The sequence below is a fragment of the Adiantum capillus-veneris genome, chromosome 20 (genome assembly GCF_014529385.1).
Source record: "Adiantum capillus-veneris isolate H3 chromosome 20, ASM1452938v2, whole genome shotgun sequence".
Lineage (NCBI taxonomy): Eukaryota > Viridiplantae > Streptophyta > Polypodiopsida > Polypodiales > Pteridaceae > Adiantum > Adiantum capillus-veneris.
The window spans coordinates 42,680,250-42,696,120 of record NC_140950.1 but is presented as its reverse complement, the minus strand read 5'-3'; the positions used below and the strand labels follow the sequence as shown (position 1 = coordinate 42,696,120).

The window sequence follows — 15,871 nt, the reverse complement described above, 5'->3', positions numbered from 1 at the left end:
TGTGAATCTTGCGTCTTTGAAAGGTCCAAGACCGGGCATCATGGAAGGAGGTACAGTAAATAACTTGGATACATAAGAGGATGAGGCCCTAGAATGTGGCTGAAATTTGGTGGTGTTGGGGGAGGGGGAGGGGGAGGGGGTGGGGGTGGGGGTTGTCCTAGTAGCTACTCATCTCAAGGAAAGTAGGTGGTAGGGTGGACCCAACTATCTAGGTGTTTTCCTGGCTAGAAAAGGCGAGGTATTTGCAAAGTAGGAATCCATGTGTTCTATTAGCTTGTACTCTCCAAATTGTGAAGAGCTTCATAACCTAGGAATGTGCATGTCAACTGCGATTTAGTCAAAGAAAGATGGAACGACAAGGCTTGCTTGCTGATGAGGCGCATCGCTTTCATTCTCTGTTGATGGAGTGGAATGCCTCTTTCACACAGATCTAAGAAGAGACCCCCTCATATGCTTTGACTGGCTTCTCCTTTCAAGCATTTTCCCTGGATCTATTTGATGAATGCATAAAGGGGTTTGTGCCAACAGATGAGCTATTTAAAGCGGGCATCCCCCGTATGACCAACATTACATCAAGATACAAGACAAAAGCAGACTATTTCTGCATCTCGCAAGGGGTTGAAGCCCAGAAAAGAAAACCTCCAAACTTGGGGAGGAGTCATGTTCTCTGAGCACGCCCTAGGCTCCTAGCATGTTTAGATTTTGTTTAAAGAACTGTAGGTCCTGTAAAAGAAATCTTGTGGTAGTATCTTGAACCCAACACTACTTGGCATCATATGCTGCAACATTTTCATCTCACCAACAGGTTCCTGCATGTCCTTGTGGCCCACAACAACCTGCATCTCGCCGCATCATGAACCCCAGCCTGTTGAGGAAGAAGGCCTCGTACTCGACCCAAACCTGATCCCAGTATCCGAGCCAGCAAATACTGTCCAGAGTCCAACTAGCACAAGACACCAAGGGAGAACATGTACCGGCAGAGGCCCTTCTACAAGATTTGGCAGGCCCTGCCTCCAGCCAGTACAGAAGCCCAAGGCTGGTGGGGAGAAGAAAGCCAATGGCAAGCCCCACGTCATGATGGAAGATGCCCGCAACACCATTACTCTCTCTACCCACAGTTGTAAGCCCGCCCAGCTTCATACACCACAACCAGCCTGCTGCTGCGTTTGAGTTCCCTCTGCAAAGGAGGAGGCCGCTAATCCACCATGGTTCCAAAAACGTGGGACTCATGGCACGGACGAAGGCAGAGGGGAAGCTGCTCAGCCAGCCTCCCCCCCCCCCCCCCCCGGATGTCCCCTGCCACTTACTTACTCCCACTCAGCCTCATCCGTGACACACACAAACCCTAAACTCTTATTTTGAGACTTTCTGAAAAGGGGGGTTTTACTTCTTGCTCGTAAAATTGAACGTACAGAGAAAATCATTTCTACCTTGAATATGACCTTATGCATAAAACTTATATTTATCTCCTTTCCAAAAAGACCCATAAGATCAGGGATCTTACCCTGATCTTACATTTATGCTTCTTGAGAAAGAGGTGTGTACTCTCAACAGTGCTACTAGAAAGGTGAAGGAACACCATGGCGTTCAAACCCTAGTTTTTCATCATAAGTTTCTTATGGTTATGTAAGGCTAGTTACAAGTCACAGCACCTGGTATCATCCTGGTAAATAGCTAACTTACAGTGTGTACATCGTGGAAAAAGGTACTGGTCTGAGAACTTTACATGTCCTCAAATTTCTAAACCATTAACGCTTACAATGCTTGCCCATAGTATTTCCATATTAAATTGTCACTATACAAAGTACTGCTAAATGCCATACAACCCAGCACCTACAGTCGGGCAGCTTTTTATAAAAAGACACAACACCAAGGACTCACTGATGGTTTCCACACTCTAACTACATATACAATGTAAATCAAACTTATTTTCTTGGTTCAAGTATCAAAGTATGAGATCAACACTGAAATCAACGTTGTCCTATTACGTTGCTAAAAAAAGGGACGTTTCAATGAACAGGTACAAAAATTCGCTACCCAGCGGATGGCTCACCTCAATGCTCTCAAGGGCTTGATTGGCAATAGTCTTATTTCATGTAACATCTACAATGCCTTGGACAGGATGTAGACTTGCAAATATATACGCAGAAGCCTACAAATCTGGAGACAGAGGTGCTCTCGACATATGTAGAGAACAGTGCTCTCGACATGTGTAGAAGAAACTACTTCTGGATACAGCATTTGTCCAGTAAGTAGACAAGAAATGCATGATTGACACGCTGTTCGTTTGCAGAGCATATGCCTTTGCATCATACCAATGTGGGATCCCTCAAAGCAACATGTGGAGGAGCCTTGTCACGAATGACCCCTATATGCTCATCATAATCGTCACTCTGGCGCTCCCACTGCTTTCGACGCAGTTTGTCCGCTTCAATCTCATAAAAGGTTTTTGCATTCTCCTCTGCATGTGCCTCTGCCAACTTGACATAATCTTCTGCTGACTTGGAAAAAAAAGCCAGTTCTTCCTCTGTCAACTTTCTCAGCAGCTTGGCTGGACTTCCTGCCCAGATCTGCATTATGACAATAGTAAGGTCTGGTCTTGTCCTATTTTGTCACTCTCTCTCTCTTGCAACAAAGAGAGCACAGCATTTACCTCCCCTGTTGAAATTCGAGTGTTCTGCTTTACAAGAGATCCAGCTCCAACCATGGCATTCGTCTCCACATGAACACCATCTAGAAGAGTTGCCCCCATCCCAACAAATGCATCATCTTCAATTGTGCATCCATGTAGGACAGCATTATGCCCTGCTTGACAACCGTATCAAGCCCAATTAGTAAGGAGATGAAAGGACACGTTCATAGACAAGCGATTGAGTGAACATACACCTATTGTCACTCTGCTTCCAATCGTGGTAGCCATCACATTTCCGCTGATATTAGTCTTAGCCACATGAACAAGAGTGTTGTCCTGAATGTTGGTAGCTGAACCTATGCTGATGCTGTTAACATCTCCTGCAAGAGTAAGAAGTCAACCTCTTAGAAAGGCCTAAGAATTTCTGTATTTGGAGTGCTAACGAAGCTTCCCAATTAACGGTCATAAAACTCACCTCTGATGACACAGCCATACCATATGGAGGAGCGTGCACCCACTTTCACATCCCCAATAACTGCTGCACTTGGAGCAACAAATGCGTTTTGTGCAATGTCAGGAGTCTTCTCAAAAAGGTTCATAATGGTTTGATGCCTGGATACTGCAGAAACAACATAAAGAAAAGAGTTACATCTGCCAAAAAGCATTCAGAAAAAGAAAGAAAGATATACTGATGTCTCTTAAAGGCCAAAACAGCCCATGAAACCAGAACAAGGTACAACTGATGAATCTCTCAATGTCACAAAAAAGGGAAGCATGATCCTAACTGAATCCCTGGCTAAAATTGAAAAGAAAAATCTCCCGAAAGACTTGCTGTAGCCTGCAACTGACAAATCGTAATAGTAGTCTCTCCTCAAATACTACCTCCAGGAAGGGTTGCCTCACGAGGAAGATGTCCCGCTCTATAAATGGCAATGGCAATGGATGTAAGTTGCAGCGGAATAAATGTTGTATTTTCTCAAGATTAGTGATCTTTACTGCTCAAGGTTCCTTTTAATTCTTAGGGAAAGAGAGAGCTTTCCGTCTTGTGGAGAGTGCTATGATCACGAACAAAGTGAGTGGATTGTGCGTGCAAGTGAATGAGACCGAGAGAAGGAGAGAGAAGAGATACGACACCGAGAGGTTGTAAAACCCTCCTCCGAAGGCCCCACTTTCGTCGGCGAGAGTGGTCTACTTGATTGCACAAATGCGTACAATGCTAATGCAATGGACTGATGCAACGGGAACTATGTCGGTGAAGACGATGAAGATTTCAGGGCTGAAATAGAGACTTCTTTATCTGCTGTCCGCAAAGGGGCAAAGCTGAAGAACTGTGCCACTTTCGGGGCTGAATTGGCTGTTTTTTCCTCTGCTGTATATGGCTGAATTGGACTGCTTTATCGACTGAAATTCTGAGGGAAAAACGCTGTGGAAGCCCTACTCCTTTAGGCTCCTTAAAGCTGCGTTTTTGGTGTTGATAACCTGGCTAAAAACGCTGCCACAGCAGGGGGTATTAGGCTGAAAAAACGCTGCCCAATGATGGTCCAAAAACGCTGCCAAGGCTGGTCCAAAAACGCTGCAAGGGCTGATACAAAACGATCCCAAAAACGCTGGCTGGATTGGACTGCTGGCTGGCATTAGTACTTCTTGGGGGACAGCTGCCAGGGAATGATGGAAACGCCAGGCTTGAGGGTGGAGGGATGGCGATACTGATCCTCGAAACGCCAAGGGAAGGGAGGGCCTCACCAAGGGATTGGAGAGGGTCTTGCTGAGAGAGAGTGGGACACCTGTTGCTTGGGGAAGCCTGCTGTGTCTTTGCTCATCTGCCAATTTGTGCTAACTTGGGTTTGCTTATAAATTAACTTACCCAATTTGCCCTACTGAGTACCCAACAAAAGTCACTTAATAAATAAGTGAAAAATGTCAAAAAGGGATAAAATCATCTGAAAAATCCCCAAACTGACTCTAATGGAATCTGATGGAAATGCTTATGCTTATGCAAGGTGCAACCAGAGGATATGCATCTAAACTGAGTGACTGGGCATGCACGGTCTACGAATAGACTCACAAAAGTGCCAGATCACTCCTAATCTAACTTGACTGGACTTGACAGAAACCCTGTTATGGTGTAGCTTGTCCATGGACACACAGGGTTGGGATGTGTCACGTGACAATGGATGCCTAGAATTACTTCTCTAGAAAGCGTCTATGACAGCATAAGTCAGTGGATGAGGATGTAGAACCGGTTTAAGCTGTAGTACAAGCATTGAAAAAACCTGTAAGTGCTCTTTGTGTCGGCAGTAAGATGCTCATTGCTCTCATCCCTCAGAAAATTCTCTGTGATCCAATAAAAGAGCCCAAACCACCTCTGATCCCAAAGCATATGATCTGTCGCGACTCGCAATGGTCCCAAGCCGTCACAAAAAAAGAGGCAACAGTACCTCGCTCAAATCTCTTGATAGACAGTAACAACAGCATATATATAGATTTTGTTTGACTCCACCTCCCGAAGACATCTGGCAGAGCTTCTCGTGACATGCCCTCATGTACGCTCATCTCCAATCTTAGCATGTGTGTGGAGGTCCGCATCAGACCAATAGCACCTCTTATACCATGTGAGACTTGGCATGCAGAGGTATGATATGACCCTTTTCAAGAGGTGTGTAGAAAATGCCTCTGGTAAAGCACTATTTTTTCGTTGAGTGGCTATGAGGACCTAATCCACCAATTTGCAATGCAACCTGCAAATTGGGGGGAGCATGAGAAGGTGAGATCGCTAGGCAAAACGCACGCCAGAGAGAAAACACTAGGCAATGAACAAGCTGGTACAACCGAAGTTGGTCGATGCTGGGAAGTGTGGGATATAATGCTAAGGCAGGTACGTAAGGCCTGGGCAGGCAAGGCGTAGCTGAAATGTATGTATAATGTTGTTTCTTGGGCCAAAAGAGCTCCAAAAAGGGCCAATTGGGGTAGTGGATCTAGGTGTTCAAAGTGCTGCAATTATGCTTTGGATTGTAGTATTCGAAGTGGCCTAGAAGCCGGTCCAGACGGCTTCTCAAATGGAGCTACAAGGTGAAAGTTATGGCAGTCTAAAGATGGAGTGCATTGCAGATTCCTGGCACGAGTGTATTGCAGATTCTTGGTGGAGGTCACCTCGAGGTGTTATGTGATCGAGGAGATTGCAGATTCCTCACGATGGAGTGCATTGCAGATTCCTGGCGGACGTAGTGTGAACCCGACCAGTGTGGCCGGCCATTATTAGAAAAGGGAGGCCAAGGCCTCATTTGCAGTTATCGACCCCACTGGCAGAGTGCCAGTGGTTAGCCCGCGACGCTAGGAGTGCGCGAGGTCACCTCGAGAGGTGAGGCCGGGTGTTATGGGACGCTCGGTCTTAAGGGTGCACGCCTACGTCCTCAGACGTTGGCCCCAGCACGGGGGAGCTACCGGATGGTGGCTATGGTCGGGTGGTTCGTCCGACGCGCATCTATAGGCGGTCCGTGTGGCCGGGAGATCCTTTCTCCTTGTTCGTTTCATGGTCTCAGAGCCAGCTTGGCTGCACGAAGGACCAAGTGCACACTTACAGACTGGTTCAAGTCGGATAATCACAGTTTTATGTCATTTTTGATGAATTAACTGTTTAACTGATTATTTTCTTCTCATAAGCTTGTGTGCAGGTGAAATTTAATGCGTTGCTCGCTGATTTTTTATAAAATTCAGCAGCCTAGCAGGTGGAAATGCTGAAAATCACAGTATTACTAATTGATTTTACTGGTTTTTCGATGAAAATCAGTATATTACTCATTAATTTGCTGTTTTAACTTAAAATTTCAGCATGTGATATACTTTTGCATCTCTCTGTCAATTCCTCTCTCCGTAACTCTCACTATGCGAAGCACAGAGAGAGAGAGAGAGAGAGAGAGAGAGAGAGAGAGAGAGAGAGATACTTTTTTTTTTGTTGAGAAAAAGATCCTTCTATTAGTTAATGAAAACTGCCCATAGGGCTACATCCACCTCTGCAAGAGAGGGCTACAACAAGCATGGTGGGGAGACTCTCCCAATGAAAAAACAGCATATGTACAATGGGGCTAAATCAAGAGATGGGAGGAGGGAAAAGCCACACAGGTGGACAGTAGTGCCATCTGAGCACCCCCCTAGACCATGGAGTAGAACGGCCCAGGGCGCCAGAGTCGAAGGAAAGCCTCGCGGCGCTCCCGCATGCGGTCGGAGCTGCCCTGTAGTCCCTCAAGCTGTCCTCTGAGAGTATGGATCAGCTCTAGCCAAAAGTCACAAACAGTCTCTGCTGGTGGTACAAGGCGAGCCTCAAAGATGCGGAAACAACGGGCCCGCCAGATGAACCAGAGAGCTAGGCCGCTGATGAGCTCCCAACACTCCGCTCTCTCACTGCTCCACTCCTGTGGAGTAAGGTCTGTAGCAGGCTGGAGTGTAGGTCGACCCCCCTGTATCACTATCATCCTGCTGGTGGAAGATAGCTCAAACTGAAGTGCCAGGCCCGTGAGGGTGGACCAAGCCGCTGCCCCCCAAGTGTACTGTCGAGCCGTGGAGAGGGCAGGCATCAGCCGAAGAACTCGTAGCCACACCTGCTGGGCCGAGGGACAGTCCCAAAGACAGTGACGCTGACTCTCCACCAATTGGTCACAGGCTGTACATGCGGCCGAGAGACCACTATGTACAAGCCAACTCCCTACTGCTGTGGCTCTGTGTGCAACCAACCACTGGAACAAGGTGACGCGCCTCGGCTGTCTGGAGTCCCACAGCCTCTGCCAAAAAGCTGCCAAGAACTCAACTGTGAGACCCTCCTCCTGCCAATGACGTGCTGCAGCGGGGCGGGCCTCACTCTGTGCTGCAAGTATATGACGTCCAAGCCGAACAGTGTACTGAAAGAAAGGGACTCCTGGGCGGACTGCAGAAGAGAATGGGTCCCTCCATAGCCACTCACCAGGATCCCACTGTACTCGTGCCAGTGGACAGCACTCCCAAGCCCATAGCCTCCAGTGTCCTGTCTCAAGAGCTGCTGGGTCAGGGTCTATGACGCAAGTCCTCCCACAGATGCCCACAACTCGGATCCTCTGGAAACAACACTCTGCTACCTGCGGGGCCTCTACTGCAACTCTCTGTAGTCGTCCCCCACCCTGAAGCTCGAAGAACAGGGCTGGGCCAGTCTCTGAGCAAGCCCTGACTGAAATGAGAACCTCCAGTCATGTGAAGGCTCCCATCCACCGGGGTGCTACTGGCTCGAGAGGCGTGAGCCAGTCAGCTGGAACTGACTCTGAGATGTCCTGACACATGCTCTGAACCCCTCTCATGCCCTGTAGCTGGACAACCTGCACCTCCTCTGACAAACCTGTGAACTCTAGCCAGTCACCTAGAGAGTGCGCTGGACCTGCTGCCATGGGACCCCAAGAAACATGAGGCCTACTCCCAACCAAGTGGCCTCGCTGAGTGCTAACCATGGGGTTCCAGACGAGGGGCTGCCGTAGGCACTCCTCCGTGCACGTCGGCTGTCTCTGCTCTAGGCCACGCCGTAATAGCTCCCAAGAACGAAGCAGACTCACAACGAATTGGTCCTCCAGTCTCCTGCTCAAACCAACTCGACGCAACTCTGTAAAGATCCATCTGGTCGAAGGTTGCCAAGGGCCTCCTGACTGAGGCACCCTGGCACGAAGCCTCTGCAACAAGAACTCCTTCCAGGGCTCCTCGCCTGGAAGAAGTCCTCTGACGACGAACTTCCCAAGAAGGGCTCTGCTCTGCTGTGCTGGATCAATGATCCCAAGCCCTCCCTGAGAACAAGGAAGTGTGATGACCGACCAAGCCACCTTGGCCTTTGGCCGTGATCCAAGCAAAAAAACTCGCCTCGTCACCGCCCTTGCAGAATAAAGTCTCTCTCTCTGAACAGATACCAAATGTACTGGTGAATGATAATTCTTCAAACTTGAAGATTTCAATCTCTACCTCAAATGGTACAAAGGATCATGTTATTACAGACTGTTGCAACATGACTTCAGTCGCTGCAACTGAATATTTGGACACAACTTGTTCCACAGATAAACCTTTACAGATGGAAATACCTCCGAACACTACTCTATTTCAGTCTATGACATCCCTTCAAGAGAATTTTACTGTTCCAGACAAACCAATGGAATACCTTACAGATTTCCTACCAATGGTCATCACACAACAGAAAACTCAAGTCAATTTACCAATAGTTTCACTCAAAGCAGATACAGATTCAATCTTTTATTGGACAAAGCTCAAAGTTACAAACAACTTTGACAAAGACACTAATCAAGTTGTAGATATGATCAGTTTTTAGTTTGGCAAAATAGTCATGGTTAATAACAGTGCCATGACATGGGACATGACAGTTAGAGCTTTGGATGCAGAAGCACTACAAAAATCCCGGAGTTTTCTTCAACTACCCAGGTTTTATTTTAAATGGAAGGGAATGTCATGATTGTGACTATGTTGCAGTATTACATCTACTCCTAGTTGCAAATACGCAAAGTGCCATGCCAAGGAGAACCCCTACGCTTGGATGGTCACGACCCTTCACTCAAGAGACGTGCCACTTTGCCAAAAGCCACACTCCTTCGACGACTGGTCACACCCCTTCGCTCTACGGGTGCGACTCTTCGCCCAACGGTTGCATCTCTTCGTCAAAAGGATGTGTCTTTACGTCTAAAGTCGCGTCTCTTTACCAGGAGACGTGTCTTTTCATTTGTGTCTCTTCATCTCCTATATAGGGAGCCTATTGTACTCAGTTTGAAAGCATTCATTCAATCAATCAAACACACATTCAATCTCTTGAGTCTCGGTTTGATCTTAAGTATGAATCTTAAGTCTTAATTATAGGATTCATCCTCACAAGTTTGCTCTTATGCTTTTTCTGTGGTGCCAGTGTCGGTGTGGTTGTGTGTAACCCCAAGCCGAGGTTGTGGTATGCAAAGAGAGAGAGAGAGAGAGAGAGAGAGAGAGAGAGAGAGAGAGAGAGAGAGAGAGAGAGAAAGATCTGGAAAAGGCTCTCCATGCTGATAACAATCTGCTCATACAAGTGACCAAGGGTGGTCTGGCATAGAACTGACATGCCCAATGGATAGTGTAACAAACTTGGACGCCCCAAGTCAAGATTCTACCGCGACACAACAGAGATTCACTTCAAAACAGTTCACAAAGATGACATGGCCCGGCGTAGTTCCGTGCCCAGAGGTATTGGCCCCAAAGACTGGAGCCCCTTTCTGTATTTCTTTTTATATTAATCTGTGTTCAAAGTACAAGAGAGTTGGCGGGTGCTCACTCTCAGACTCTGCGTCCAAATGCTCTGAGAACTGAGGCCCTACCAACTTATTTATTGATACATGGGATGCCCAAAAGCAGAGCCCCAAATGTCACGTGACACATCCAACCCTATGTGTCCGTGGACAAGCTACAGCATGATCAGGGTTCAATTCAATCAAGTCAGTCTAGAATAGGAAGTGATCTGGCACTTTTGTGAGTCTGTTCGCAAACCGTGCATGTCCAGACACTTAGAGTAGATGCATATCCTCTGGTTGCACACAGCATGACCATCAGATTCCGGTCAGATCCCATCAATAGCATTTTTACAGTGCATAGGCCTATTTTCCCTATTTTTGACATTTTTCACTTATTATTTTTAAGTGACTTGTTGGAAAGTAGGTAGAGCAATTTTGCTAAGTTTGTATAAATAAAAACCTAGCGCTAGCACTTTCTGGCAGAAGAGGCAGCAGGAGCACCTTGCTCAACAGGCAACTTCTCAGCAAGACCAACACCCGCAATAGCCCTAGCATTTTAAGCCATCTGAGGACCTAGAATTTTTGCATTAGATCCGCCTTGGCGATTTGTGCACAACAGATCAGCCCCCGCGTCATCACGACACAGCAGATCAGCCTAGCGTTTTGCATTTGCAGAACCACTGACGAGCGACAGCAGGACAAATTTCAGCCCTAGCGTTTTTGGGACAGCAGAGCACCTAGCATTTTGCAGTTCCTCCGCGACTGAATCAGCAGAACCACCAGCGTTTTCAGTTTTCAGCCCTTAGACACCACAGAAGAACCCCCGAGCCTCGCAAATCTCACCTTCCCGCAACAGATCCTCGCCGCACGGTCAGATTACGCAAGGTTTACAGATTCAGCCCGAAAAACACAGATTTCAGCATCTGCGTTTTCAGCGCGTCGTCGTCGCATCGTCGTCACCGACAGAGTCAGAATTCAGCAGATGAAGATTTGCAGATTTCAGCCCGTCTCGTCGACATCGTCGGCAAGTCCAAGCATTGTAGAGATTTGTGCAATCATAAGCAGACTGCTCTCGCCATAGAGAGTGGGGACTTCGGAGGAGGGTTTGAGAACTTTCTGGTGTCGTATTCTTCTCTCTCTATCTCTCAGTCTCATGCACTTCCATTCACAGTATCCATTCACTTTGTTTGTGTCCATTGCACTCTTTCACTAAAGGAACGGAAGGCTCTCCTTCCGTAAGTAAAAGGAACCCTTGAGCACAGTTCGGAGCACTCATCTTGAGCAAAGTTCAAACATTCATTCCGCTGCACCTTACATTGGCATCAGAGCTTTGACAGTGTACTGTATCACTCAAGGAAAGAACCACAAGAACCACAGAATTTTTGTTGCTTGTTGAGGTCGCATGAACCCAAGTTCCCTTGGGCGTGTCGATTCCTAATCGTGTTTTTGAAGAGTGACAGGAATCCCAGGAAAGAAGGGCTTGTCCAACCTCCCCTTGTGCCTCTTTTCACTCATTGAGAGCGGACCATGCACTTAGCGGCCGGCCAATCGACGTGAGGTGGGAAAAAGCAACCTTGGTGTAAACGCAAGGCCGCCAAGGGGTGCGCCCACAGAAAAGAGCAGAACTCGGGTGAAGAGAAGATCCTTCTCGAACACAGATTGCAAGCGAAAGAAGAACCTCAAGAACCCAAGTTCCTCATGAACTTAAGAACCCAAGACCACAAGAACCCACGACTTTAGTGGATGGTTATCACTTGAACCGGAATGGATACTTCGCTTGGAGGTGATGAGCATGAGAGAGGCGAAGAAGAATTTTCCCCACCAGAAGGTTTTTCTGACCCTCCCCCTTCTCAATCTACGCCAAGGATTGCACTAACTCCTATGGAGGCTTTCGACAAGAGGATGATGGCCAAGAAGTTAGAAAGCGAAGAAAGAACAGCAGCCATCGACCGCAAATATGAAGAAAGAATAGCAGCCATAGTGCGTGAGAGCGAGCGAGCACGCTTGGCAGCCAAAGCAAGAGAAGCAAAATTTGATCGCGAGAACGACGAAAGACAAGCAACAGTTGATCGCGAGAACAAAGCAAGACAAGCAATGAACGACCAACACATGAAAGAGATGTTGCGACTCTTTTCTCGAGTTCAGGCACAGATGCAAGAGATTCGGGAAAAGGAGACTCCCTCAGTCTCTTCTTCTCCCAAGCATGACACACAGAATTTGCATGATGATAAGCATGATGATTTGAATGATAATGATGAGCATGAAGAATTGCATGACAATGATAAGCATGAAGAACTGAATGACACTGACAAGCATGATGATTTGCATGATCAAGATGTGATTTCTCACAAGCATGATGATTTGCATGAAGATGACGTGATTGTTCACAGTGATGAGTTAGTTAATACTTTCTCTAGTGAAGCTAACCTCATTGCAGATTCGATCAGTCACGAAGAACCGATCTTGGCTCTCGAGCCTAGGTCCCAAGAACCCCCTCAGGAAGTATTATGTGTTCGCATGATTAGCCAGCACGCATTGTACGAGTGTTTCATTCGTGATCGTTTCCTGTATTTTCGTCAGCGTCTCTATGTGATCCCTTTTCCTAGGCATGACATATTATACTTTGCGCACGTTTCACTCATGAATGAGCACGAATGTATACGGATTGTTCATGAAAGGCTGAAAAGTATGCATTCAAGGAAGTCACATTCCATGTCTCTTCCTTGGCATGACACATTTGTAGAAAGAGCACAAGAAAGTATGAGCACCAAACATGGACATTTCTGTTGTGAATTGCCACAGTTGATTGCTTTAGATCAAGATTCGATCTCATTGTTTGCGTATGTGTGGTGAACAGATTGGCACTCCGTCTATTTGTTCATCTACATTGCATGCACAGTCTTTTAGGAAGACAAGATTTTTTCAAGTCACTTTACATGGAATAGGTATGTTCATGTTTTTGTGTTGAAAATGGTTTCAGGAATTTTCAACCATGGAGATTCTTGAAGAAGAAAGAAGCGTGACTCTAGAGGAAGTTGAAGCATCGAAGGAGCCACAGAAGACTTTGTGTCGCTTTCGGTGCGGCCCAAAGAAGAAGACTTTGCAGAGCTTTATGAAGTTCAAGTATCGCACGACCTACACATGAGAGTGAGCTGGCGAAGAGTCCTTTCGAGGATTCCAGATGTTATTGGCGATCTCCCTCGACGCCATATAGTTCGGTACCAGTACCTCACTTTGAAAAGGAGGGGATATCACGTGACACATCCAACCCTATGTGTCCGTGGACAAGCTATAGCATGATCAGGGTTCAGTTCAGTCAAGTCAATCTAGAATAGGAAGTGATCTGGCACTTTTGTGAGTCTGTTCGCAAACCGTGCATGTCCAGACACTTAGAGTAGATGCATATCCTCTGGTTGCACACAGCATGACCATCAGATTCCAATCAGATCCCATCAATAGCATTTTTACAGTGCATAGGCCTATTTTCCCTATTTTTGACAATTTTCACTTATTATTTTTAAGTGACTTTTGTTGGAAAGTAGGTAGGGCAATTTTGCTAAGTTTGTATGAATAAAAACCTAGCGCTAGCACTTTCTGGCAGAAGAGGCAGCAGGAGCACCTTGCTCAACAGGCAACTTCTCAGCAAGACCAACACCCGCAATAGCCCTAGCGTTTTCAGCTATCTGAGGACCTAGCGTTTTTTCATCAAATCAGCCTTGGCAATTTGTGCACAGCAGATCAACCCCGGCGTCATCACGACACAGCAGTTGAGCCTAGCGTTTGGCATTTGCAGAACCACCGGCGACTGCAGAACCAATTTCAGCCCTAGCGTTTTTGGGACAGCAGATCACCTAGCGTTTTGCAGTTCCTCCGCAACGGAATCAACAGAACCACCAGCGTTTTCAGTTTTCAGCCCTTAGACACCACAGAAGAACCCCCGAACCTCGCAGATCTCACCTTCCTGCAGCAGATCCTCGCGACACGGTCAGATTCCGCAAGGTTTACAGATTCAGCCCGAAAAACGCAGATTTCAACATCTGCGTTTTCGGCGCGTCGTCGTCGCATCGACGTCACCGACATAGAGTCAGAATTCAGCAAATAAAGATTTGCAGATTTCAGCCCTTAGCTTTTTCAGATTTCAGCCGGTCTCGTCGTCGTCCTCAGAGATTTGTGCAATCATAAGTAGACCGCTCTCGCCATAGAGAGTGGGGCCTTCGAAGGAGGGTTTGACAACTTTCTGGTGTCGTATTCTTCTCTCTCTATCTCTCAGTCTCATGCACTTCCATTCACAGTGTCCATTCACTTTGTTTGTGTCCATTGCACTCTCTCACTAAAGGAACGGAAGGCTCTCCCTTCCGTAAGTAAAAGGAACCCTTGAGCACAGTTCGGAGCACTCATCTTGAGCAAAGTTCAAACATTCATTCCGCTGCACCTTACACCAAAAATCTTTAAACTCAAAAGCTTTCAACTCAAAAGCAATTGTTCCAAAAACTTTAAAAATTAAAGCATCAAGTCCTAAAAGCTGTCATAAAAGTCAGCCAGCATTTTTTAAGCAAATCCGTACGGAAATGCCACATCAGCACTGTCAGCGCTTTCTGCACCGTAAAATCGAGACTACCACGTGTCAAGCTGTCAGCGCAATCTGCGACGCATTTTCTTTCAGCAGGGTCTGTGTGTGTCCGGGGCTAGCCACGTCATCAATTTGTGACAGATAGACCATAGGCACACACAAATGCGACTGCTACTGACATTGCCAACTGCTCCTGCACACGAGACCACTGACACGGCCTCGACATGTGCATCACCTCCAACATGCTCTGAGAGCATAGATCTGGAGCATCTCCTCCTGGCTAGATCTAGATGTGGATCTAGATCTCGGTCAAGGAAACCTGCCACACTGCATGGTCACAAGGACTTTGAACGGCTGCCCTGAGATGTAATTGCACCACCGTAGAGATGAACTCCAAGCACTGTTACTGCTGCCCATGAAAAACGCTAGGGCTGAACTACTGAGCAAAAACGCTGGGCTGATCCAAGCCAAAAACGTTGGCTGCCTTGCCTGTGCACCAAGTCCCCTTGGAGCACCCAAGGGAGGGGGCCCCCCTCGGGGCTATAGTGCTATGTTGTAAGAGGTGACCCTCCCCCCGCCTATATAGGCCATATATCAGCCTGCCCAACCCAGCCCTATACCTCCACAACCTTGGGAAAAACGAAATAGGAGAATAATGGGAGAGTGCTACAAATGCCCATAGGCTCAAGGGAAAAAATATGACAAGCCTGAACGAGCACAAAGGACCATGGAACCAAGCCAAAACACGAGCTAAACATGGCTAGACACGACCCAACATGAGAAACCTACCTCACACTGGTGAGGCACAACCACAAAACAGCCCTCACTCCCTAGCACCTGTCCATCTCGGACCAACTGGACAAATCCGGAGAGATGCATGAACTCTAACACCCCCTCTCAGCTCCTAGGAAGGAAGTCCGACCAAGAAGTTCGCAATTGGAAAGAGGGTTTCGTGGACGAGGATATCTGCTATAGAACTCTGGGGTCGAATCAATACACGGCCGTTGTATCATCCAACCACTACCCCCGAAAGACGTCCAGGAAGTACAGTGTTGTCTGTTGAAAGTAAATCCAGCTCTATCAAGAATCTCCTCAAGCCAACCGACTCACAAGTCGCACAGGCATCTGCAAAAGGTACTGCTGATGACCGCTCCAAGAGTATGCATCAAAACTGAGGGTCAAGGCATAAATTGCGGGCATCCGGATCATTTCCCAACTCTACTCCACCCTCAAGGAAAGAGTAGGAAATCTGCACCTCCGGTCATACACAACATGCCAAAAACTCCCAAGCTGCTACAAAAGTCCAAGGAAAGGGACAACCAAGGCTACTACGGAACTATACGTCCGATGAAGAAGAACCAAAGAACTGTACGAACCATCATATAGAATGATGAACTGCAAACT

The 15,871-nt window shown here is 47.1% G+C and overlaps 1 protein-coding gene across 1 annotated transcript in view; it reads right to left on the bottom strand.

Moving 5' to 3' along the window:
* Positions 1-1,915: 1,915 nt before the first annotated feature.
* Positions 1,916-15,871, bottom strand: part of LOC147432434 (gamma carbonic anhydrase 2, mitochondrial-like) — a 53,408-nt gene continuing 39,452 nt past the window's right edge. The window contains exons 2-5 of the mRNA XM_086492391.1: positions 3,108-3,251; positions 2,887-3,012; positions 2,654-2,805; positions 1,916-2,570 (exon numbers count right to left, since the gene is read on the bottom strand). Of these exons, the coding sequence (XP_086348517.1) occupies positions 2,310-2,570; positions 2,654-2,805; positions 2,887-3,012; positions 3,108-3,251 (683 nt within the window). The 3' untranslated portion in view covers positions 1,916-2,309. The remainder of the gene's footprint in view (positions 2,571-2,653; positions 2,806-2,886; positions 3,013-3,107; positions 3,252-15,871) is intronic.